The sequence below is a fragment of the Lethenteron reissneri genome, chromosome 16 (assembly GCF_015708825.2).
Source record: "Lethenteron reissneri isolate LAM-NWPU_2019-01 chromosome 16, ASM1570882v1, whole genome shotgun sequence".
NCBI classification, from domain to species: domain Eukaryota; kingdom Metazoa; phylum Chordata; class Hyperoartia; order Petromyzontiformes; family Petromyzontidae; genus Lethenteron; species Lethenteron reissneri.
Genome location: NC_083794.1, coordinates 15,186,425 through 15,209,846, shown reverse-complemented (window position 1 = coordinate 15,209,846; position 23,422 = coordinate 15,186,425). Strand labels below are relative to the sequence as shown.

At 55.3% G+C, this 23,422-nt stretch overlaps 1 protein-coding gene across 2 annotated transcripts; it reads right to left on the bottom strand.

Moving 5' to 3' along the window:
• Positions 1-801: 801 nt before the first annotated feature.
• Positions 802-18,575, bottom strand: LOC133343068 (uncharacterized). Of its 2 annotated transcripts, none has more exons than XM_061552537.1 (13): positions 18,127-18,575; positions 15,199-15,322; positions 12,587-12,934; positions 12,061-12,357; positions 10,090-10,386; positions 9,454-9,484; positions 8,521-8,588; positions 8,292-8,369; positions 7,943-7,996; positions 7,224-7,301; positions 6,462-6,569; positions 3,120-3,218; positions 802-1,550 (listed from the first exon to the last, which is right to left on the bottom strand). In XM_061552537.1, the coding sequence occupies exons 2-13, from the start codon at positions 15,260-15,262 to the stop codon at positions 1,489-1,491; spliced, it is 1,584 nt and encodes a 527-aa protein (XP_061408521.1). In that variant the 5' UTR covers positions 15,263-15,322; positions 18,127-18,575; the 3' UTR covers positions 802-1,488. The 2 variants fall into 2 exon arrangements, with proteins under 2 accessions (XP_061408521.1, XP_061408522.1); XM_061552538.1 differs by having other exon boundaries at positions 9,454-9,481.
• Between the last annotated feature and the right edge of the window lie 4,847 nt (positions 18,576-23,422).

Genomic DNA, 23,422 nt, shown 5'->3' with positions numbered 1-23,422 from the left:
ATCGTTTTAACTGGACCTATACATACAAATTGCCCCGCTCAGTATTTTTTTTAGACATGAACTATAACTCATGAAATACGGTTCGATCACTCACGCATTGAGCACTACGACATGACGCACGCCTCCGGAAACAACGACAGAGAGATGCAGGCTGGGCTACAGTGAAGGGACACAGTGTAGGCGCGTAGCTAACACCCTCGGGTGTAAGGTGGGGGTAACGTGGGTGTAAGGTGGGGGTAACGTGGGTCTATCGAGGGTGTATTTTGTGATTATTTTAATCCCCAAAGCTGCATTTCACAAGGCCACTCTCGGCCAGAATGGGCTTTCAATTAGCAATAATGCACAGTTGCTTTGTGATCACGTCGGGTTGTTTGACCTCACCCACCACGCGGTTGACCGCCACTGAGTTGGTAAACAGGACGCCAAAGGACCGGAATCAGATATCCAACTAACCGCTGACGTCAGCCGCGGTCGCGGGAATCGAACTTTGTTGCGCTAAGGACTGCGCCACCGCTCCACACAATGGGCTGTGTTTACCTGGTTGTGTATTCATGAGTGCGTCTCTTTAATTGTATGGTGATGATGATGATTATGATGCCCCCTATTGAGACGAAGGTAATTGCAGCTCGGCGCCTCACAAAACATTCGGGGAGGGTTTCAATTAACCGTGAGTCGTTGAGCACGTGGAGGCGATTGGGATCATGCTAAAGGGTCGGAGAGTCGATTATGCGGACAAATCATAAAATACAGAATCTCTTTAAAGCAACACGATCCACCCCCTCCCACTCCAGCCCCCCCTCCCCCTTGCACCCCCCCCCCCCCCCCCCACTCGATAGAGGAACACGCGCTATTGAAAATTCATTTGCATTTCGTGTCTTTCTCGATACGGGTTGAGGATGCGGTTAACGAGAGGAAGGAGGTTGCATTCGTGTGGACGGTGAAGGCGCAGCCCTGCAAATGCGCCCTCACGCCACTGCTGGCTGAAGATGCCTCCGACCGAGGGCGCTGCGGAGAGCCCCGCGCGGCGCGGCCGCCACGCGTGACGCGTGCGCTTGTGGTCGTGAGTGAACGTCGCGAAGGCAAAGGTCCCCCGTGTAGCCTTTCAAATCATTGTTGGGGCAAGTCCTGTTAGCGAGCACCTATTCGGTGCGGCAGGGCGCACGAGAGGGTGGTGCGAACCCGTTCCACCGCCCGACCGCCTTTCAGTCGCCAGTGGGCACGCGTGATATCAGATACTCGTTTAAGGCTGAGTCGACCTAAGAGAGGGCGTAGGAGAAGTCCACCGACACGACGCCTGGGAGTCATCGGACGCAGGTGGCAGAAGGGAACGGTGCGTGCACCACCGCAACACCGACACCGACACCACGCACTCGGCCACCGCAGCCGTCACTATCCTCGTCAACATCGCCATTAACGTCGTCGTCGTCTGCGTTCGTTGCGGCTGCCGCAGCAGCAAGTGTCGGCTCCACCTCGCCTCGTCCGCGCGGGTCACATCCTCAGAACCTCGTAAATGCAGTCCTGGCTCGTGAACTCCTCGGGTGCGCAGAACCCTGCGGCACATGGCGAGTCACGGGTGGGGGGCAGCAGGGGTAGGCGGGGGGGGAGGCACGGGCGCTTGTGTTAGGGGGTTAGCAGGGAGGGGGTGGATGGTGGGTGGAGGTCTCGACTCGGACTCTGAATGAGCGAGAGTGAGGGTGAGGCGGTGGTAGCTGTAGCAGCGTCTTTGCCTCTTTGTTGCAGAGGTTCGCGGTTCGGTTAAGCGGCCCCCCTGGCTAATTCTGCGGCGTGTATTAGCAAGTCTCGCTTCATAGCGGACGTTAAAGACCTCGCGACGTTATACGAAAAGTGTAGGCCATTGCGTGTCGGTGCGTCACGGCCCGAATTTGTCAAATTTGAAAGAAAACAAAAATCACCCGAAAATTATTGATTTGGGATCACAGACAGCAGCAGCAGCAGCACCGCCTCCTGCTATCACATCACCGCACGCTGTTCCTGTGAGGCAGCGGCGCCTCCACGCAGGGCGGGCACCCCGCGCTCTGGAAACGACAGCACCCGTAGCACGCGCCCGTAGCACGCGCCCGTAGCACGCGCCCGTAGCACGTGCACACGGTGATCGGGTGATTCGAGGTGATGGTTTGATCACGTGGAGCGGGAACAAGAAGGTGCGAGATCGCAGCGTGTGGAATGATGGTTACGCGACAATGGAAGAAGTGTGTGGGTGGGTGAAGGTTGTGGTAAGGGAGGTGTGTGTGTGGTGAAGAGCTGGGGGTGTGTGGGTGTGTGCGTGTGAGTAGCGGTTGCGGTGCTGGCAACCGATCTCCGCGTGTGCCACAGTGCCGGACTTCACAGATGTTACTCGCTAACAGCTCTCGCCCCAGCAGTCTCTTGAGGCTATACGGGGGGTCTTTGTCTCGTGTGAGTTGCGGAGTCTAACATCAGTGGTGGATTCAAGGGGTGAGTGGAGGGAAGGCTATGGGGACAATCGTACCCCCTTGGGATCCTAACAGTTGGTACTTTGTTGATATTTAGCAGAAACAAGACGTTTGTTGTGTTGTTATTGTTAAAGTAGGGCACTTAAAAAATAAACTACTTGAAATGTAGCGACCGCCCCATCCCCGCCCCCGTTGAGACTTGGAGAGCGTCTCTCCCCGTCTCTGGTGTGTAAGTGTATAATACATATATATGTGGTACACGTGTGTGGTACGTGTGTGTGGTACGTGTGTGTGGCTTCCAAGTGCACCTAGTCTGGCACAGGCGCTGCGGCGACGCCACCGTAACTTTAGTGGCGAGTGGACGGCGGTGACTCTTGCGTGCGTGTGGGAGCTGCAGCTGACGCTAAGCTAAGCGTGGTGGGTGTGGGTGGTGAGTGTGGGTGGTGAGTGTGGGTGGTGAGTGCGGGTGGTGAGTGCGAGTGGTGAGTGTGATTGGTGTGGGTGGTGAGTGTGTGGTGTGAGTGGTGAGTGTGGGTGGTGAGTGTGAGTGGTGAGTGTGGGTGGTGAGTGTGGGTGGTGAGTGTGGGTACTGAGTGTGGTTTGGTGAGTGGTGAGTGTGGGTGGTGAGTGTGAGTGGTGAGTGTGGGTGGTGAGTGTGGGTGATGAGTCTGTGCTCGGGTCGCTCACCCTCCCCTCCCCGCGTCTCGTCCCAGGTGCTGGCTTTGTGCTCCACGGAGTCCACGGACTCGTAGGCAGGGTTGTCCCGCATGCTGCACAACCGCGCTCCTGGACTCGCCACGCCACAAGGGAATTTTTTACCAAAGCCACAAAAACAAACACACACGTACACCCACACACACAAACATACAAACATACACAACAACAACAACCGCCATTCGCTACTAAGTGGTGGTGACGTCACCACGACGCTTGTGCCAGGCTATGTGCACCGTGAGGCCACGTGAAGTGTCGAACGCCCGCTGGCAAGGAGGTCACGGGGCAGACCCAGATGCGGGCGACTGCCTCCAACTGCCCGGTAGCGTCCTTCACGAGCCTCCTCCACAGAGGCCGATCTTGACACCGCTGGTACCAGTCATTGGCAAGTCCACTCAGCTCCACATCCTCCTGTACCACATCACTCCATCTCTTCTCTAGCCCGTGCCGCGCCCGTTTAGCCCCCTCGATCCGGCTGAACAAAAGCTGTTTAGGCCCAGCCAACGCAGCCTTGTCTGCCGGAGGAGCTCACCGATGTGACTTTGTCCGGATCTTTCAAGGATTTGTGAGCTCCTCACACAATACAGCCTGGTTAAAAGCAGGATGGGTCGTAGGTAGGCCAGCTAAATGTTTATAACCGGCGAAGATGTTCCATTAGGGGGTTCCACGTTTCGCAAGCGTAGAGAAGGGAGGGAATGACTGTGGCTGAGAAGACCTGAAGCTTCGTGCGGAGCGACAGACCAGGTAGCTTCCACAAAACGTTACGCAACCGATGAAAAGATAATGCCGCTCGACTGATTCGGAGTGAGACCTCTGCTGTTAAACGAGAGCCAGCCATGATCACACTGCCCAGGTATGAGAAACTCTCCACTCTCTCCACAACTGCCCCATCACCAATTGGGAGTTGTGGGGTTGAAGTGTCCGATGGTACAAAATACCCAGGCAGGTGCTTAGTTTTGGTGGGGCTGATGGTAAGGCCCCACACCTCTTAGTGGCCAGCTCCAGGTTCAGCAGCAGCGCCTCCAACTCCTCCTCTGAGTGAGCAGCAACCACCAGATCATTGGCATACATAACGTGTCATGGTTTTTTGTCTTTTTATTCTTATCTATCTACGTGACTTTACCGAAATAACCAAAGAATATGAATTCCTGCAGTCACGAAAGCTTTACGTCAAGATTTAACCGCCTCGACGGGGAGGGTTTCCACACAACCATTAGATCTGTTAACAGACTCCGAAACAAGAAGGCTCATCTGGTCGAGTCGCTCACTTCTCTGAAGAGATGCCGCGACACCAAGGTAATACCGATCGCCTTATTTTTGTTTGCATTCTGACCACAAGTATTGTGGTTAATACAGACATAATTAGCCTAGGTATTCCTAGCTCTGCGATCTTGCATTCACTTGCAAATTCCATCTCTAGTCCCGCCTACTCCAAGCAATTATAACTTTTGGTTGCACTGGCTCTGCATTTGGCTCAAGCAGCTCTCTCGCGATATTTTTCTCAACAGTCCGCCAGCTGTATTTGTTCACCTTAGGATGATCGCTTGTGTTGCAATCGAAACTTCGTGGTTTTTTTGCTTTTTATTATTTTCTATGTACGTTAATTTACCGAAAGAACCCAATAATACATTTCGATTTAAAGCTTTCGTGACTGCAGGAATTCATATTCTTGGTTCTTTCGGTAAAGTCATCACGTAGAAGGGAAAGAACCAAGAATATGAACCCAAGAATATAGGTAACGTGGTTGAGCAATAGGGAGCCATCCCTTGATCTCACCCGGGCATCGATCAGCCTCCCATTGTATCTGTACCAGATGGAAATTCCTCCGATACAGCTATTGAAGGCTTCACGAACTACGTGGTCGAAATAGATGTTAAATAATATTGGAGCTAGAGGACATCCCTGTCGCACCCCAACCAAAATGTACAGGGAATGGCTCCGACTCCCGGCCACGTAGTTTTACCCGGGCCCGCTCACCATCATGAAGGTCCTTAATGATCATGAGCAGAGGATCAGGGACTCCGAAAGCACGAAAAACAACCCAGAGCCCAGGCCTACTGATGGTATCATAGGCCTTGACCAGGTCAATAAAGCAAAGACGTAGGTCTCGTTGGAATTCCCTACACCTTTGCAATTGCAGACGGACAGAAAATATGGCATCTGTGCAGGACTGCCCTTTCCTGAAAGCGCATTGGGGCTCCGCAAGCCTCTCCTCAGCGTGCCTAGCAAGGCGATGTTGAATAATCCTTGCCAGGACCTTTCCCAGCACAGGCGTTAGATGCCCCTGTAGTTGTTACAGTCTGTGCGGTCCTCCTTCTTTAAAGAGGGGGACCACCAGGGCATCCTTCCAGTCCTGCGGAACCCGTCCAGTGGTCCAGACTGTTGTTATGATGTCATGTAGGCCAGTCTGTGCACAAACGCCACCCTCCCTCAGCATTTCGCTTGAGAGATCATCTCTGGCCGGTGCCTTTCCTGGTCTCAGACTCTGGATCGCCTTCAGTACTTCCTCAACAGATGGCACCTCAGCCAGCCACTCACAGGGTGTGACTTCTTCCAATATTTGAGGCACTGCAGCCTCGGCAGGGTCATCTCCACTTTGTCCCACGTTGTTATCCAGGCTGAGGGATGTCCCCTCCCCCAGGACCTCACAAAAATGCTCAGCAAATCTGCAAACCTGTTCCTGGGGGTCGGAAATTGGATCACAATTCTTTCCTCCTGCCCCGAGTAGAAGACTGTCCATCCTTCATGGTGCCAGGAGCCAGAGCCGGTCCACTGGACCCCCTGAATACCGCAGAGATCCAGACGGTACCGGTCCAGCTCCTGACAGGGGAGTGGTCGCCTCTCCACCACAGTGAGCGTTTGAACATTCCACGTGGCGACCCGCAGTGGATTTTTGCTGTTTCTGAAGGAACCCCGAGAGTAAGGATTCAATCTCCTGGCTCTGCCAAATGGGGTTTGGCCAGGAGACGTCATAGACGCCTGTCCCCGCGGGGCCTCTGGCACAAGCTTAGCTCGATATTTTTTTAGTAGTTTGGTGATAATTTATTGAAGGTGGAGGGGTTACCAGCCCCTCGCACCCGTCCATAGCCCCCGTTGGCCGCTGTGGTGGCTACAAACGCCATGAAGGGGAGTTGCAAATCGAAATTGGCCCTCTCCCCGTGGCACTGCTCACCACAGCGTCACCGTCCAGCACCAACGAGGAGGTCGGGGTTGGTTTGCCGGATGGTGAGTGAGGATGGTGAGTGTTGGTGGTGAGTGTGGGTGGTGAGTGTGAGTGGTGAGTGTGGGTGGTGAGTCTGTGCTCGGGTCGCTCACCCTCCCCTCCCCGCGTCTCGTCCCAGGTGCTGGCTTTGTGCTCCACGGAGTCCACGGAGTCCACGGACTCGTAGGCAGGGTTGTCCCGCATGCTGCACAACCGCGCTCCTGGACTCGCCACGCCACAAGGGAAAATTTGAACCAAAGCCACAAAAACAAAACATGCATACACACAAACACACACATACATACACACACACAAACACACAACACACACATACACACGCGCGCACAAACGCACACAAACACCTCAAGGCTCGCCTTTCGCCTCTAGAGGCGCGACCGCTCAGAGACTGACTGAGCAGTGTCCGTGTCAAATCAAAAACACAACGTACAGCAGTGCGACCTTGGCCTTGCAACCCAAACTGTGGACCACATCGTGAAGCACTGCAGTCTGCGCTCCTTCAGCGGAGGAGGATGGGGAACCGCGCGACACGACACTAAGTCTCTCTGCTAAAGCTCTCGCAGACGAGGGGAATGAATTATTTTATCCAATGATTGAAGCGTGGGTCACATCGCCCCGTGCGTAAAATGCCAATGTTGTGTCGTAAACCCTCCTCCACCCGACGAGGCCAAATAAAAAAAGAATGTGTCACGTGAACCGCACGTGCCTGGTTCAGCACAGCGGTGTTGTGTGATGGGGACGAGCGATCCCCAATCAACGATGTGCGCAGCGAGTGAGTGAATGAATGCGCCGGGCGAGCGTGGTCACGGGTTCGGGGACTGTCCCGCGCCGGCTGCCCTCTGCGTGGCGCCTCTCACCTCTCCGCCACGCGGGGGGCTCCTCCCGAGCACCGTCCAGGTCAATGGAGTGGTAGATGGGGTTGACGCGGATCAGTCCTGAGAGGGGGAGACGCGGCGAGACATCGACGTGAACGTCAACTCGCTGCGCTGCGCCGCAGCCGCGCGGTGAGGAACGGCCGCCACTAACAATTTCCCGAGCTCTGCGATCCTCCGTATACTAAGGTGTCATCGGCCAATTAATTAGGGTTCACACGTGGGAGGAAACCGGGGAATGCAAAGAAACCCACAGGTGTGAGGGGGCAACACTGTATCTCATGCAGATGGAACAAGTGGAGTCCACATTCTGCTGTACCGCCTTCTCTGAGCGAACCAGGGTACGGCAACGCCCACGGATAGAAGGGAGTGTGAGTGGACACGAGTGTGAGAGTGTGTAAGAGTGTGAGAGTGTGTCAAAATGTGAGTGGCTACGAGTGTGAGTGGGTGCGAGTGTGAATGGGAACGAGTGTAAGTGTGTAAGAGTGTGAGTGTGTGTCAGAATGTGATTGGGTACGAGTGTGAGTGGGTGCGAGTGTGAATGGGAACGAGTGTAAGTGTGTAAGAGTGTGAGTGTGTCAGAATGTGATTGGGTACGAGTGTGAGAGTGTGTAAGAGTGTGAGTGTGTAAGAGTGTGAGAGTGTGTAAGAGAGTGTGAGTGTAAGTGTGTAAGAGTGTGAGAGTGTGTGTAGGAGATGCGTACCGCCGTCGCCATAGAACGTGTCCTGGTTCTGACTCGCAACCAGCAGCATCACTTCTGGGAGGAGGAGGAGGAGAGAGACGCGCGGGACACGATGCGAGTGAATAAACAATTCTATGAATCAGAGGGACGAATAAATGAAACATTTAATGGGTGAAATAGTTAATTGACGGGTGAATAAAACAATCGAATGAGTTCATGGCTGTGATGGAACTAGTGACTAAATGCCCGAATGACTGAAATTTGCGACTGATTGAATGAGGCCATTACCGAAAGAATGAGCAAAAGAGTGAACGAAGGAAGGAAGGAAGAAATGAGCGAATGAGACGTGGCGCGCGTGCGGGGCGCGTACCGGGCGGGGCGGGCGGGGGGCCGCGGGGGTGCGGCCGCACCGCGGCGTAGACCGGCTCCGGGTGCTCGGGCGGAGGTCCTGCGGAGCGGGGGTCGAACCGGTGAGTTTCAACTTAGCGGACGATCCCCATTCAGTTTAACTCCCCTCCCCCCCCGTCCCTCCCACACGCAACAGACGAATGTGTCGCTGCGCGTGTGTCGGCGTGGATGCGGGGCTCCTCTGAGCTCACCCAGCGCGTAGAGGCGCCGCTCGTCCCCCGAGTCTGACTCGTAGCTCTCCTGTGCGGCGAAGGGAAACCTGCGGCCACGATCACATCGGGAATGATACAGAAAGCCGTAGACTCACGCATACAGTCATAGACTCACACAGAGAGCCGTAGACTCACACATACAGTCATAGACTCACACAGAGAGCCGTAGACTCACACATACAGTCATAGACTCACACAGAGAGCCGTAGACTCACACATACAGTCATAGACTCACACAGAGAGCCGTACTCACACATACAGTCATAGACTCACACAGAGAGCCGTAGACTCACACATACAGTCATAGACTCACACAGAGAGCCGTAGACCCACACAGAGAGCCATAGACTCACACATACAGTCATAGACTCACACAGAGAGCCGTAGACTCGCACAGAGAACCGTAGACTCACACAGAGAGCCATAGACTCACACAGAGACCCATAGGCTCATATAGAGAGCCATAGACTCACACATACAGTCATAGACTCGCGCAGAGATCCATAGACTCACGCATACAGCCATAGACTCACACAAAGAGCCGTCGACTCTAGAACAAACACTTAGATTCACACAGAGACTGAGAGTGAGTCTCACACAGAGACTAAGAGACTCACGAAAAGAGATGTGGGCGCACATTTAGAATCATAGACTCATACACGGAGCTATTGACTCACAGATATTCATATACTCACATCGAGAGTGACCCATTCTCAGAGAGCCACAGACTCACACAAGGTGCCATAGGGTCACACATAGAGCCACATTCTAACAGAAAGACTCACGGACTCATATAAGACTCACAGAACCCCACATACTCGTACAGAGACTCATACAGGGGCCGGCTCAGTGTATCTGACACAGCCATCATGAACCTCGTCAGCCTCAGAGCTGTGGCGGCGCTTTGCTCACCTGCTGCGATGCGGGAAGTGCGGGGTCCCTGCTGGCCACGGGGAGACACACGCGGCGCGGTTCGGTTAGACACGCGGGAGGCTGCAGGGCCCCCAACTCGTTGTGTGCATGCTGCGCTTTGAGTGGATTGCTGTTGTTGTTGTGTCGCGGTTTGGGTGAGAGATGGCAGGAGGCCTGGGGGAAGAGGCCATCGTCTAGTAGTGGATTGAGCATGGCTGCTCATGAAGGCGTAAATGATGATGTTTGAGATGAGATGTATTGCTCGACTGAGTTACGAAGGCATTTAAGCCAGCACATCATACTTGGCGTGTATTGCTATCACTTGTGTTAGCATGAACGCTTTTTGTATTCGCGCTGGCATGCTCGTAGCGCAAGGCATTCCCAATGAGAAGGCGCTGCTGTGCGTCACAGTCGCAATCGGCGGTCTATCATCACCGCGTCCTCTCGCTCGCTCGCTCCCTCCGTGAGAGGCAATGCGCCACTGAGTTGCGAGCAAACACCGCGCGGAGCGGAGCGTAGCGTTGGCGCGTTGCTGCCGTAGCGAGCACGGCTACGTCTGGCACGAGGTAGCCACGGCCGTTCTGCGCAGTCCCCACTGAGTAATCGATGGGGCTATGGGGGGGGGGGGGCTGCTACCTATGATCGAGTGGCCCTCCTTGTCCTTGCTCGCACGGGACCTGCGCACCGCCCACACCAGCAGAGCGCTCAGCACCACCAGCGCCGCGGCGCCCGCCAGCAGATAGAACCCCGCGGGGAGGTCTCGATCGGGGGCGCTGGACTCGCGTCCCGGGGCCATGGCACCACCGCGGGGGGCCCAGGTCGTGGCCGGGCCCTCGGAGGCGACGAGTCCCCCGGCTTGCGTCCCGGTCGTGTGAGAGGCGGGGGTCGCCGTGGCGAGGTCGGGACAGCGCCATCGGCTCGAGGTGTGGGTGGCTGCGGGAGGGAGGTGAGGGTGGTGAGAGAGGTGTGGGAGTGGAGTGAGGGTGGTGAGGGTGAGTTTGTCTACGCTATTGCGGTTTGCTTGAAAGGGGTCCGCGGAGTTTAGGCCGAGCGCTCTTGCCAACAACATCGGACAATGCCGCAGCAATGGTTCACACGACCTCGACTCGTGCTGATGAGACCCCCAAGGTCGAAGCCGGTACGGAGTGTCGCTTTGCCTAAACCAATGTCCTTGCTGGATGGAGCTCAGTTGACATCAGAAGCGGGACCGGGCGCGTGCGGGCTGCAGAGCCGCGATAGCGAACGGCAGCAGCAGCCCTGCGTCACCGCGTGGGAGGTAAGAGGCCGAAAATAAATAATAAATACGAATTTGTTAGTACAAATACGAATTTGTTAGTAAAATACGAATTTGTTGGTAAAAATAATGCGGTAATCGTTTCATCAACCCATGTGTCACGAATCGTGAAGCCAACATCTGGACGCAGGGTGTGGGAACAGAGGGGGAGGGTTTGAGATTGGGGGCGGGGAGAGAGGGCCAAGTAATACGCGGTGCCCCCTAACTTAGCATTCTGTATGGGGTCCCCTCGCCTCTTACCCATGGACCCCCTTGGCTACTCCACATGACCCCCTTGGCTACTCCACATGGCCCCCTTGGCTACTCCACATGGCCCCCTTGGCTACTCCACATGGCCCCCTTGGCTACTCCACATGACCCCCTTGGCTACTCCACATGACCCCCTTGGCCACTCCACATGACCCCCTTGGCCACTCCACATGGACCCCCTTGACCACTCCACATGGACCCCTTGGCTACTCCACATGACCCCCTTGGCCACTCCACATGGACCCCCTTGACCACTCTACATGGTCCCCCTTGGCTACTCCACATGACCCCCTTGGCTACTCCACATGGACCCCCTTGACCACTCCACATGGACCCCTTGGCTACTCCACATGACCCCCTTGGCCACTCCACATGGACCCCCTTGACCACTCTACATGGTCCCCCTTGGCTACTCCACATGACCCCCTTGGCTACTCCACATGGCCCCCTTGGCTACTCCACATGACCCCCTTGGCTACTCCACATGACCCCCTTGGCCACTCCACATGGACCCCCTTGACCACTCCACATGGACCCCTTGGCTACTCTACATGGTCCCCCTTGGCTACTCCACATGACCCCCTTGGCTACTCCACATGGCCCCCTTGGCTACTCCACATGGACCCCCTTGACCACTCCACATGGACCCCATTGACTACTCCACATGGTCCCCCTTGGTTACTCCACATGGACCTCCGTGGCTACTCCACATGAACCCCCTTGGCTACTCCACATGGCCCCCTTGGCTGGCTGCTCCCCATGTGGTGTCGCCGTGGCGACACCACATGGGGCTCCGTTGCGTCTCTCCACGGTTCCTCTTGGCTTGGCGATATTGACCAAGGCAGTCGAGTTCAATTCAATGCGCTGCTGTTTCCCGTCGCTGTATTAACTCGTTCATCGACTTCGACGCCAGAGTCGTCGCGGCGTTTTGCTCCCACTGACTCCGTCGCAGCGAGCGGCGGTAGCGAGCGAGATGTCGAGAGTTCCCCTCGGAGCGCGACGGCGTTTCGCGTCCCTCGCCCCCCCGCCCCCCCGCCCCCCCGCCCCCCGTGCCCCCCACTCACTGGAGAACGTGAGGCAGAAGGAGGCGGCCGCTCGCCCCTCCTCGTCCTCGCACTTCCACGCGCCCTGGCGTCGCGCCTGCACGTCCGTGATCTCGACGCGGAGCCCCGAGTCGACGATTCGGACTGGGCTCGACGAGTTGTCCCCCTCTGAGGGGATCGAGGCGCCGTTGAGCGTCCACGTGATGCGGGGGCCCGTGGCCTCCGGCCTCTCGCCCAGCTGACAGGTCAGGGACAGGTTCGACGACGGGGTCACGGGTCCTGGGGGGTCCACGACGATGCGAGCCTTCGCGGAGCAGTCTGCAGGCGACATCGAGAATCGCCGTCGGTGTCATCATCAGCAACGCGTCGGCTTCAATGTCAAAGCGCAGAATCATCGCCGCCATCAATATTAAGAGCAGCATTGTCACATTAACCGTTACCATCTTTACCATCACCATCATCCATTCTCATCATTCACGCTCATCACCATCCACTGTCACTCATCATCATCACCGTCCCCGTCGCGCGCTTAGATTCACGCCAGCACCTGGCGAGACTCGCAGCCGCGTCTTCACCCAGTCCGATTCGACTCGCCACGAGGGGTCTCCCGAGGAGTCCCCCGATGACTCCTCCGAGCCCCTTTGCAGCATGAAGATCCCCGAGTCCGTGAAGCGCAGATTGCTGACGGTGAGGGCGCAGCGCTTCCCAGCCCGCTCCGTGCGCACGCGCTCCGCGACGTCCTGCTCCGCGGGGTCGCCCTTGCACTCGACGTGGTCGGGAATGAAGAGCCACGAGAAGTCGGGGTCCGTGCCCGTGCAGTTCAGGGTCACCGAGCCCCCCTCCGTGCCGCTCGCCTCCGCCAGGCTGAGGGGCACGTGTATGGCCTCGCCAAGGGCTGCAGATGTAAACGGTTATTCATCGATTACAAGCTCACGACGATTGATCGACGCGGCGGCTTCGGTTTCGTGGCGCTGCGAGGCGTCTCCGTCGTGTCTCGGCGCGATGTCCGACGCGTTGGATCCGCGTGGCGCGAGTGTTTTTTTCAGCATTGAATTGTCGGACGTCGCGGCTGAAGAAGCTCCACGTAGCACGCGGAGCCAAACGTCGGACATCGCGCCGAGACAGTCGGAAACAGCCGCCGCGAGAGCGCACGTAGGCGGGGTTATCGCTCGCTCAGCGTCTCGGCGTAGAACTCTTTTTGGTTTCGACGCTGTTGGGTATCATCAATGTTCTCGTCTCAACGGTCAATTCTGGATCGGCGGCATCAGTGCCATAGCGCGAGCCACTGGGCGTGCACCCTCCTGAGCTGTAGGTGACAGTGGCGAGACGTGGCGTGCATTCCACTCCTTCAGAAGGAAAACATCTATATATAACAGGGAACGTTTCGGGCAATATCCCAACTTCGTGTGCTTTAATGGTAAGAATGATAGGTGAAGTTTCGGTAATGTGCTATGAAAAGGGGACGTTGTCCGAAACGTCGTCTGTTATCTATCTTTCCTTTTTAGACCAATGTGTTGAGTTGTTGTTGATTAATATTATGAAGCAGTATTTGTTTAAGCGAGAAAATATATGCAACGGGTTCAACCTTCTGGATCACATCAGCAACAGCAGCAGTAAGCATGCGTGTCAAACAAACTGTTGCCGGACCTGCAGATGATATTGGCAGGAGCATTCGAAACAACGCGTGGAGCCCCATTAGACGCGAAACAAAGAGTAGTGCCGTCGATACAACCCCACAAGTTGATCTCTTCTATTTGTTTATTAACATAGTTCACCTGGATAACACCTTGAGATTGAACCTGAGGTTCGCGTGACTTTAGGGGTTACCATGGAGGGTTGTGGGTAAAAAACAAATAATCCAGCAAGTGGCCAGAAACCCACGTCACGTGCTGTGTTTACCGCGGTCTGCTCAGAGACCGCATTTCCATTACACTTTTGAGGGTTACAAAAACACCTAGGTCAGGTTTCGTGCAAATTAGCACCTTTCACCGGGAAACAAACCCCTGCGTAATCTAATCTCGTCGATCTCGCACATTCGAGCCACACAGAGATGTCAATCAGAGCCAGGACCTCGAGCGGCACGGGAGCGCCGGTCGCCCTGGGCCCTGGCCCGCGGGGAGGAGGGGGGTTCAAGTTTCACACAAGCGCCCGGCGATTGTTTCACGTTGCCCCGCTTCCAAGAATGTCCGGACCATCACCACTCGTCATTATCACCACCACCACTACCACCATCATCATCGTCATTATCACCGCAATCGTCGTCGTTATCATCACCATCGTCATCATCAATCACGATTTATCATTCTCGTCGTTATCACGAGCAGCAGCAGCAGCGGCGTTGTCGGTCTGAACGCTGCTCGGCCGGCTTGGAGTCAGGATTATCGGCGTAAGGCACTACCACTAGAGTACAATATATTAATATGATCCCATGAACAGTCTCATTAAATAGAGAAGTCATTCACAAAATAAGGCGAGATGGATGGGGCTGGGTGCCAAAATAATCCTTGGAACATCGTCCGTGACTGCTCCGGCAGTTATTAATCATCGGGAATGGGTGAGCGCGAGTGAGTGTGATGGAGGGGTTGGAGAAAGGTGGGGGGTAGGGGTGGATAGTGGTGGTCTCCTGTGAGTGTCGCGTGGACCAGGTGGGGGGTAGGTGGTGGGTAGTGGGGGTCACCTGTGAGTGGACCAGGTAGCGGGGTAGGGGTGGATAGTGGAGGTCACCTGTGAGTGGACCAGGTAGCGGGGTAGGGGTGGGTAGTGGGGGTTTCACCTGTGCGTGTCGCGAGGACCAGGTAGCGGGGTAGGGGTGGGTAGTGGGGGTCTCACCTGTGAGTGTCACGTGGACCAGGTAGCGGGGTAGGGGTGGGTAGTGGGGGTCTCTTACCTGTGAGTGAACCAGGTAGCGGGTAGGGGTGGGTAGTGGGGGTCTCACCTGTGCGTGTCGCGAGGACCAGGTGGAGGGTAAGGGTGGGTAGTGGGGGGGGGTCTCACCTGTGAGTGAACCAGGTAGCGGGTAGGGGTGGGTAGTGGGGGTCTCTCACCCTTTGCGTGTCGCGAGGACCAGGTAGCGGGGTAGGGGTGGGTAGTGGGGGTCTCACCTGTGAGTGTCACGTGGACCAGGTAGCGGGGTAGGGGTGGGCAGTGGGGGTCTCTCACCTGTGCGTGTCGCCAGGACCAGGTAGCAGCAGCAGCACGCGGCCAGCAGCGCGCTCCGCAGCATCGTGCGGGGTCGGCGCGAACCGCTCAGCTACCTCCCAACTCAGCTCCCCTCGCCTCGTCCCTGCAGAATCGTTGTGCACAGCCACGCAGGGGAGTCACGAGTGGAGCTCCCTTCACGTTAAACAAATCCTACCTGGTGATGCTGCTGCGTTGGCAGTGGTGCACAAGCACAAACAACAACAACTCAACACACTCGTCAATAACCCTGTGGTCGTGAAAGGAAACAAAGATATATGACGAGTAACGTTTCGGTTACTGGCCCGTATTCATGTGTGCCTTGAGGAGACGTGTCGGGGTAGTTATAGCAGAAACATCAATCAATCAAATGTTATTTCTAAGGCACTATTCGTGCAAAAAAATGCTATACAACGGGCTTTACAGGCATGAACAATAAAAGTGAAATTATACGCAAAATTAAATCACGTTGCAACAAATTTCTAACAAAGATATAAAAAAATAACACATTCAGAAAAATCCTAATTAAAAGCCAGTTTCAAAAAGTACGTTTATAGATTAATTCCAAAAGTGCTTAATGATTCTGAAGCCCTCAGATCGCCTGACAGGCTGTATCACAGGCGAGGACTGTGAACACTCAACGCCGCTTCTCCCTAGGGTTTGGTCCTGGCCTTTGAGACGACTAAAAGACCAGGACCAGAGGATCTGAGGGATCTTGTTGGTTCATATCTTATAAGCATGGAAGACATGTATACAGCTGCCAGACCATTCAACCACTTAAAAACCAATAAAAGCATTTTCAAATTCTCTGACTTTTTCTTTCGTATGGCATTGTGAAAAGCAACAGTTTTTATGTTTCCTTAATGATCGTCATAAATTAATGCAAAGGTTCCTCATCCAGTCCGTTACGTGAGTGTTACGTGAGTGTTAAGTGAATGTTATGTGAGTGTCACGTGAGTATTATGTAAGTGCTCTTTCTGGTTGCCTCAGAACACGTGCCCAGCACGGAATTGTACTGCGCACCAAGAGGCCGAGAAGTTCCCTGTCAGCTCGAAACAAGGAAATGTGAGTCGCGATGCGCCACAGCCTCCGAGCCCCGACCCCTCGGCGCAACACTCCAGCCGCGTCCTCTTGCTCAAAGAGCCGCACTGGCTGGTCACGAACCGCTAGAACTCACCAGTTATGGAACACCTCAAATTGTCCAGTCTCGCTAACGAGCACCCCCACCTGCTCGTGAGTGACCCGACGCAGATCTCTCTCCCTCCCTCTCTCTCTTGGCTTCCATATGATGGGGGGCAACCTGGTGGGCGCAGCCCCGAGCCGCACGCGAACCACGACAGCGACCGAAGCTAGCACTCCGCAGGTGCTCTCTTGTCTCCGCATTGGGCACTCGTCACGTACCGAGTGGACTAGAAGACCCCGCCGCTGCTGCTGATCTACAAGGGACTCAATGGGTTAGCCCCGCAGCATCGACAGGAACTGGATCCGTGTTGACTCTACAACGAGGTCCCTGAGAGATTCGCATCGCCGTCCTCTCAGTACTCGGAGATCAAGGCTCCGTTTCTGGCTTGACCGGGCTGTTATCACTGTGCAGCTCCCAAGGTTTGGACCGCGTTTCCTTTGCTGACAAGACAATCCAAGTCTTTGCTATATTTGAGTCAGTCTTGGAAACTCGCCTCTTTAGCCCCTGTCTAGTCCTGGCGTGTACCCTGATGTCCGTACACGGGGCGCATCTACGGATGAAATTCCGCTTACAAGTGTAAATCATCATAATATTATTATTATGATCATGATGATGTACAAACGGAAAGTTTAAAATTCTCCTCGGGTCAGTGTGCGACGACTGTGGTCACCTCCCCGAACAGAACCGGGCAGCACCGAGCGACTCAGGGCCCCACTCACAAACACGGAGCGGCGGCATCATCCTCCACGCAGCAGCGATGCACCACCACTCCGCGACTCCTCCCGACTCAATCATCCGGCTCATTAACCACCTCGACGTCAACAATCAGCCGCACGGAAAATAAGACGATGAATAGCCGCATAATTGTTATTATGATTGTCAAATCAATTTCACTCATTGATCAAATTCTCACTTAATATAAAGTTTCACGAACGATGACCTCGATAATCATCGTATTACAAATCGGGCTTAATTAATGATCGTTTCCCATGACCGTCTCACTAAATATCAATTAGAACTAATTATAAGGACTCACTAATGATCGTCTCACTCATGATCAATTCTCACCAAATCATCGTCTCAATAACCACTGGCAGACGAGGCATCGTCCAGGCCGCGTGAGATCGTTGTTGCACTGATCATCTCGTCTACCGCCAGCTGCCTTCCCTCGACTCATCTCCCAGCTCCCCCTCACTGCGGTGTCGCTCTCTCGCGCCTCGCCCCCACGGCGCGAACTCGGACGCGAGCAGCTCAGCCGCCACGCGATGACATCGCCACACTGCGAGCGCAACGCGGCTCTGTCTGCAGGGACGGGATGCCGACGGCAGCGGCAGCAGCAGCTGCTGCTTCCAAACCGCGTGAATAAGCCGTCCCTCTAGGAACACGCGCGCAGCCACCACCACCACCAACACCACCGTCGCTACCACCGCCACCACCACCACCGCTACCACCGCCACCGCCACCACCGCCAACACCACCACCACCACCACCAATGACACCACCAAAGACAAAGATCCCCCGTATAGCCTTAATAGACTGTTGGGGCAAGTGCTGTTAGTGAGCACCCATGAAGGCAAGCACGGCACACGAAGGGGTGGGTGGCCAGCACCACGCCCGAGCGCCTTTGTCTCCCTAGTGGTGATATTTACACACCGCACCAGGTTCTCATTTGAGGCTGAGTTGCCACCAACACGACCGCCGCCACTACCGCCTGCTGAAGTACTCACCCACTCGGTCGACTTCTCTTCCAGTCCCTCAATCTCCACGCAGACCGTTTGAGAATGAGGTTCGAATCCCTGGTCGCCGCTGAACCTCGCGTGTCCCGGTTCAAACCCAGGCGCTCAGAACAGTTCCACGTCCCGGTTCGATCTCAGTCCCAGAATCGGAGTTTCCCCGTCCATCTTCGTTCCCCCGTGCCCTCGGTTCGGTGCCCGCTCTCGGTGTGACCCCCTGATCCTGGTATAATTTTTACTTTATTGTATTCCGCTTGGCTCGACCTCGGGTCAGAGCTGAACACCGCGCCTAAGGTGCGGCCTCGCGTCTGGGTGCGAGTCCTCGTGGTCAGCTTAGACCCTTCGCGCCGACCTGGCTCGATGGCCCAACCTCGACCCTCTGTGCCCGTCCGAGTCTCGGGCGCCTCCGGCGCAGCTGCGGCGCTGATCGCCGCCCCCGGCGCTTTCCGCCCGTCCCCACAAAACCGCGACCGCAGAGACCCGCTGACGTCACCGCGCGACTCACAGCGAGGTGACCGGCCACGGAAGGACCATTTCCCGAGCCGTCAGCCCTGTTATTTATACATCCCCATACAACGTGAGGGCGGTGTGTGTTGTCATACAATAAATTATGCAAATAGTTACATTTATATTTTCTGATATTATTTCATGGGTTTTGGCCTATCCTGCCGTACCAGTCTTTGGGGTTGTTTGGCCATACTTGAACACGATGGTCAATGAAGAAGGGGAGAGGGGGGAGGTTCAGCTATCAGTCGCCGCTGATGTTAGCCATGGCCGGGAATCGAACTCGGGTCGTAGTGGCACCAGCGCCTCTAATCCAGCACTGTGGAGGCAACGTTTGGTGGATCGCACAAATGTTGCGAAATTCCCGTCCCGTGGGCATCGAAGTGGATCCGTAGATGAGCTCGCCAAGATGTCCGCAACTGGACTTATGTGAAAACGAGCTTTACAGCGCATCGGATTTCTCCGGTGTTCATATTTTGATTCACATTCCGAATACGGCACCGCAGATGTGACTCCACCTGTTCCATCTCGATGCCCCCTCGCACGCGTGAGTTTTTTTTACCGGGTGCTTCGGTTTTCTTGGGCAATTGTTGGTGGGGTTGGATCCTCACCACCGCGTGGCTGCTGCTGCCGCTCGTATGTGGTTCCTCCTCACGGCACCTCTGAGTCGTCCTCTCTCGAGGAGAGCGCGAAGCTGACACCGTGCCGTGATGACGCGGTGTTACGAGTTGTAAAAATTGCATATTTTATTATTGTAAGCAGTATTACTGCTCCACCACAAATAGTAAATTACGGACTGCAATTAGAAACGATTCTACGCGAGTTTGTAATAAGACAGCGGTTACAGACGACAGTTCGCGAGATGTGTATATTATTTACAATAGGAGAGGCCACGGCGAGCAGTGGAGGTCACTCTTTATGTATAGAGGAGGTCAGAGTTGAGAGGCATGAGATGCGTGTGGGGTCATCAAGGTCACTTTGTCTCGGGCTGCGAACTCGCCGTGGGTGCACGCCCAGGGGCCCCGTGGGGGTCGCGCTCGGGGTCACGGGGTCACGGGGCCGCACGTCGCGACGACGATGACGACGTCGCGACGCCCGCGTCACCTCTGACTCCTCCGCGATTCCGAGAAATCCGCGCCCCTCCGCCGCGTGGCCTCGTAGCTCTGTCGTTGTTTCACTGCTCATCGCCTCTCGTTCACGCCCCACTCCCGCGCCTTCTCTCGCTCCTCCCTCCCAGTCCGAGTCGCGCCAGGCGGATGCTGCCCGCCCTGCGCAGCGCAACTTGACGTGCTCCCATCTGGCGCTTCCTTGACCTGCCCAATGCCTGCCCAATGCCTGCCCTCAGCAATAGCTCTCTCCTGCCCCCCCCCCCCCCGCGTCTTGCCCAGCTGTGGCGCTGTGAGTGGCGTGACGTCTCGGAGAGCTGGCTGGTGTTGGCAAAGCGCGTGGCCTGTGGAGGCAGTGTGGAGGCCGTGAGCGTTGGTGGATCACACACAGATGGGCTGTGAAACTCCCCTTCCCCCCGTGCGTGGGCGTCAAGGAGGTACCATACCCTGGCTCGCCAGGAGAAGGCAGTACAACAAGTGGACTAATCGCCATCTATTTCCATCTGTAGGGGGATGGAGTGTTGCCTTCTCGCGTAAGACGCGGGTTTTCTCTGGGTGCTTCGCTTTCCTCCCACATTTGAATAAGAAACTCAGGCTCATCATTAATTGGCTAAAAACATTTTTACAAAATAAAAACCCCAGCGGCAGGATCCTCCACTGAGTCCTACGACTCAGTGTGGCTCCCCTGGATAAATACGCAAATCGGTGCTCCTACGGTGGAAAGCGAAGCCGGATTTGCGTGCGCGCGGGGGGGAGATAAGGGCCCCGCGCGGCGCGTGCTCGTGGAGAGATAACGACGCGGAGGCGGCGCGCGGAGGCGGCGCAGTGAGGCAGCGCGCGGAGGCGCCGTTGCCGCGCGGGGCGAAGGGGAGGAGCAGGAGGAGGGTAGCGAATTATGGGGTGGGGCACGGGCGGAAGTGCTGCTGGCGGTAGTGGAGGTGGTGGTGGTGGTTGTGGCTATGCCGCACGCGGCCTGTAATCCAGCCGCGAGGGTTGTTGGTAAAACTCAATTTCCCGTGGGTGTCGAGATGCACGAGCCGTATCCTGGCTCGCCAGGAGATGGCGGTACAAAACATGTGGACTCCATCTGTTCCATCTGTATGTAGATAGAGTGTTTGCCCCTCGCGCATGGCGCGGGTTTTCTCCAGGTGCTCCTGTTTTATTCCCACATGTAACCACTCACTTGGCAGATAACACCTTCATATATAGTGGACCGCAGAACTTGGGCATTTTTGGGTAGCGCTGGCTCACCGCAAGGCTGCTGCTGCCTCCCCGCTCGTCTGTGGTTCCTCCTCCTCATGACGCCTCTGCGTCTCTGTCGGTCTGCGTCTCTGTCGGTCTGCGTCTCTGTCGGTCTGCGTCTCTGTCGGTCTGCGTCTCTGTCGGTCTGCGTCTCTGTCGGTCTGCGTCTCTGTCGGTCTGCGTCTCTGTCGGTCTGCGTCTCTGTCGGTCTGCGTCTCTCTCCGAGAGCGAGCGAACAAGCACCGTGGGTTGGCGGCGCGATGCGAGTCAACATTTCCGTTATTACAAACACTCGAGCACAAGCCAACCAAATACTAGAGCCACCCTTAGCCATTACCCAGATAGCCAAGCATTCATTCCCACCACTACCAAGGAGGCAGCCTATCCAAAGGAAACAGACCTCCGACCATCCCAATCTCATTTAACAAAATAGTCAACGCACTCCACGTATTTTTCTAAAAAAAATGTTTTACACATCTCATCAGCCAAATGTTTTTTTGTTCAGCTGCATTGGTTCAATACACAAACTGATCTTAGTTATCCAGCCAATAGGCTACGAGCCACGACCGTATCTCTAATTAACCAGCCACTCGTACCATTCCTACCCTAACCAACCAGCCACTAGTACCAACTCTATGAGGGGCGCCACAGTGGCGAGATGTTAACTACCTCGCAGGAGGTCCTGGCTTCGATCCCGACCCTGACGCCTGCTCTATATTTTGAGTTTGATGTTCTCCCCGTGGTTGCGGGGATTTTTCTCCAAATCCTCGGGGTTTTCCCCTCCACATTTAGAAACATGCGTTTTAGAGTATTTGGCTGCTAAATTTCGATTTAAAGCTTTCGTGACTGCAGGGATCCATCTTCTTGGTTCTTTCGGTAAAGTCACGTAGAAGGGAAGCAATAAAATAATAAAAATAAAACATAATAAAATAAAATAATTCTCACGACGTTTCGGCCACAACGCAAGCAGCCGTCCTCAGGTGCGTTGTGGCCGAAACGTCGTGAGAATTATTTAATTTTATTATGTTTTATTTTTATTATTTTATTGCTTCCCTTCTACGTGACTTTACCGAAAGAACCAAGAAGATATTTGGCTGCTATACATTTCCCCGTGATAAGCCACTTTGTTGACCTATCATCTGTGGCCAGGTCGCTTATAAAAAGAGCCATACAGCTCAGTGGGCTGTACCTGGTAAATCAAAATATTTTTTTTTCCTAACCCTGATTAACCAGCCCACCAGCGACTATGACCTAACATACTCCTAACCCGTTCTCAACCATTTTATTTGTTCCCTTCCTATTGCCCATAGCGCCCCCCCCCCCCCCGCAGTCAACAGCACGAGGTGCCCGTGGGGCAGCAGCAGCAGCAGCCGCCTGGGAGAGCTGCCCCCAGGGCGTGCACGCGGGCAGGAGGAGGCGCAGGAGGAGGCGCAGGAGGAGGCGCGCCACCTGCTGGCACGAGGCGAGGAGTGTGATTCGAGAAAAGCCCCGCAGGTGACTCGACCGCCGCCTACTGGCAGCCTGGACCCATCGGCAGGCCGGAGCTGCGTTCACTCTGTGTGTGCGTTAGTCGACGGATGTCCGTACCACTCCATTGTCGCTTTACGAGTCTCTGGGTCTCAGTGAGCGTCTAACTCCACGTGCAGGGCGGTACCGCGCGCACCTTCGTGCCGCGCTTAGGGGCAGCTGCCACCGGGGGTCTCCTATGGTAGTCTGCCGCCGGGCAATGCGATGGTGAAGACAAGAAGTGATTGTAGACGCTGAGAGTTGCTGATGCATTGAAGCGAGCTCCTTGTACGAAGTGCTTGCCTGTGCTTACCTGTGCTTACCTGTGCTTACCAGTGGCTGGGGGGAGGCCTGAGGCTCTGTGAGCTATCGAGGTCTCCGCAACTCACAAGCCGGCCGTGTGGAGGAGGTTAGTGATGGGTTCCCACGAGGATTGTGAAACCCAGTAACGGGTAAACCGGTTACAGCTTTTGTAATCGGTTACTGGTTCAGAAAGTCAGGAAACGGTCCTATTTTTTGCGTGTGTAATGTTGATGACTGAAGTGATGTGGGTACCCTCACTTGACTCCACCACACGTGACCTGCGTGTCACGGACCGTGTTGAACCCACTTGGTACCGCTGAGCGGACAGAGTTTGCGGGGCAGGGCGCGGGAGATTTCAGAATCGACTCCCATTGTTTCAGATGCCGTGCCGGGAGATCGAATCGAACCGGAGTCCTCTGGGTCGCAGGTCCAGGCACGTGCTGCTCACCATTACTCCTGCACTGCCGTAGCTTCGTTTCTCAGGGCAAGCGTTCATTTTTATTGTTGGGCATTTATTTATTAGCGTGCGGCAAACCGGTAACAGCAGGGCTGGGAATGTGAATACATGGTTGGGGAACTCATCAATGATTCCCCACACCCCCCACTAGATCTGATGAGGTTCGCCCGTG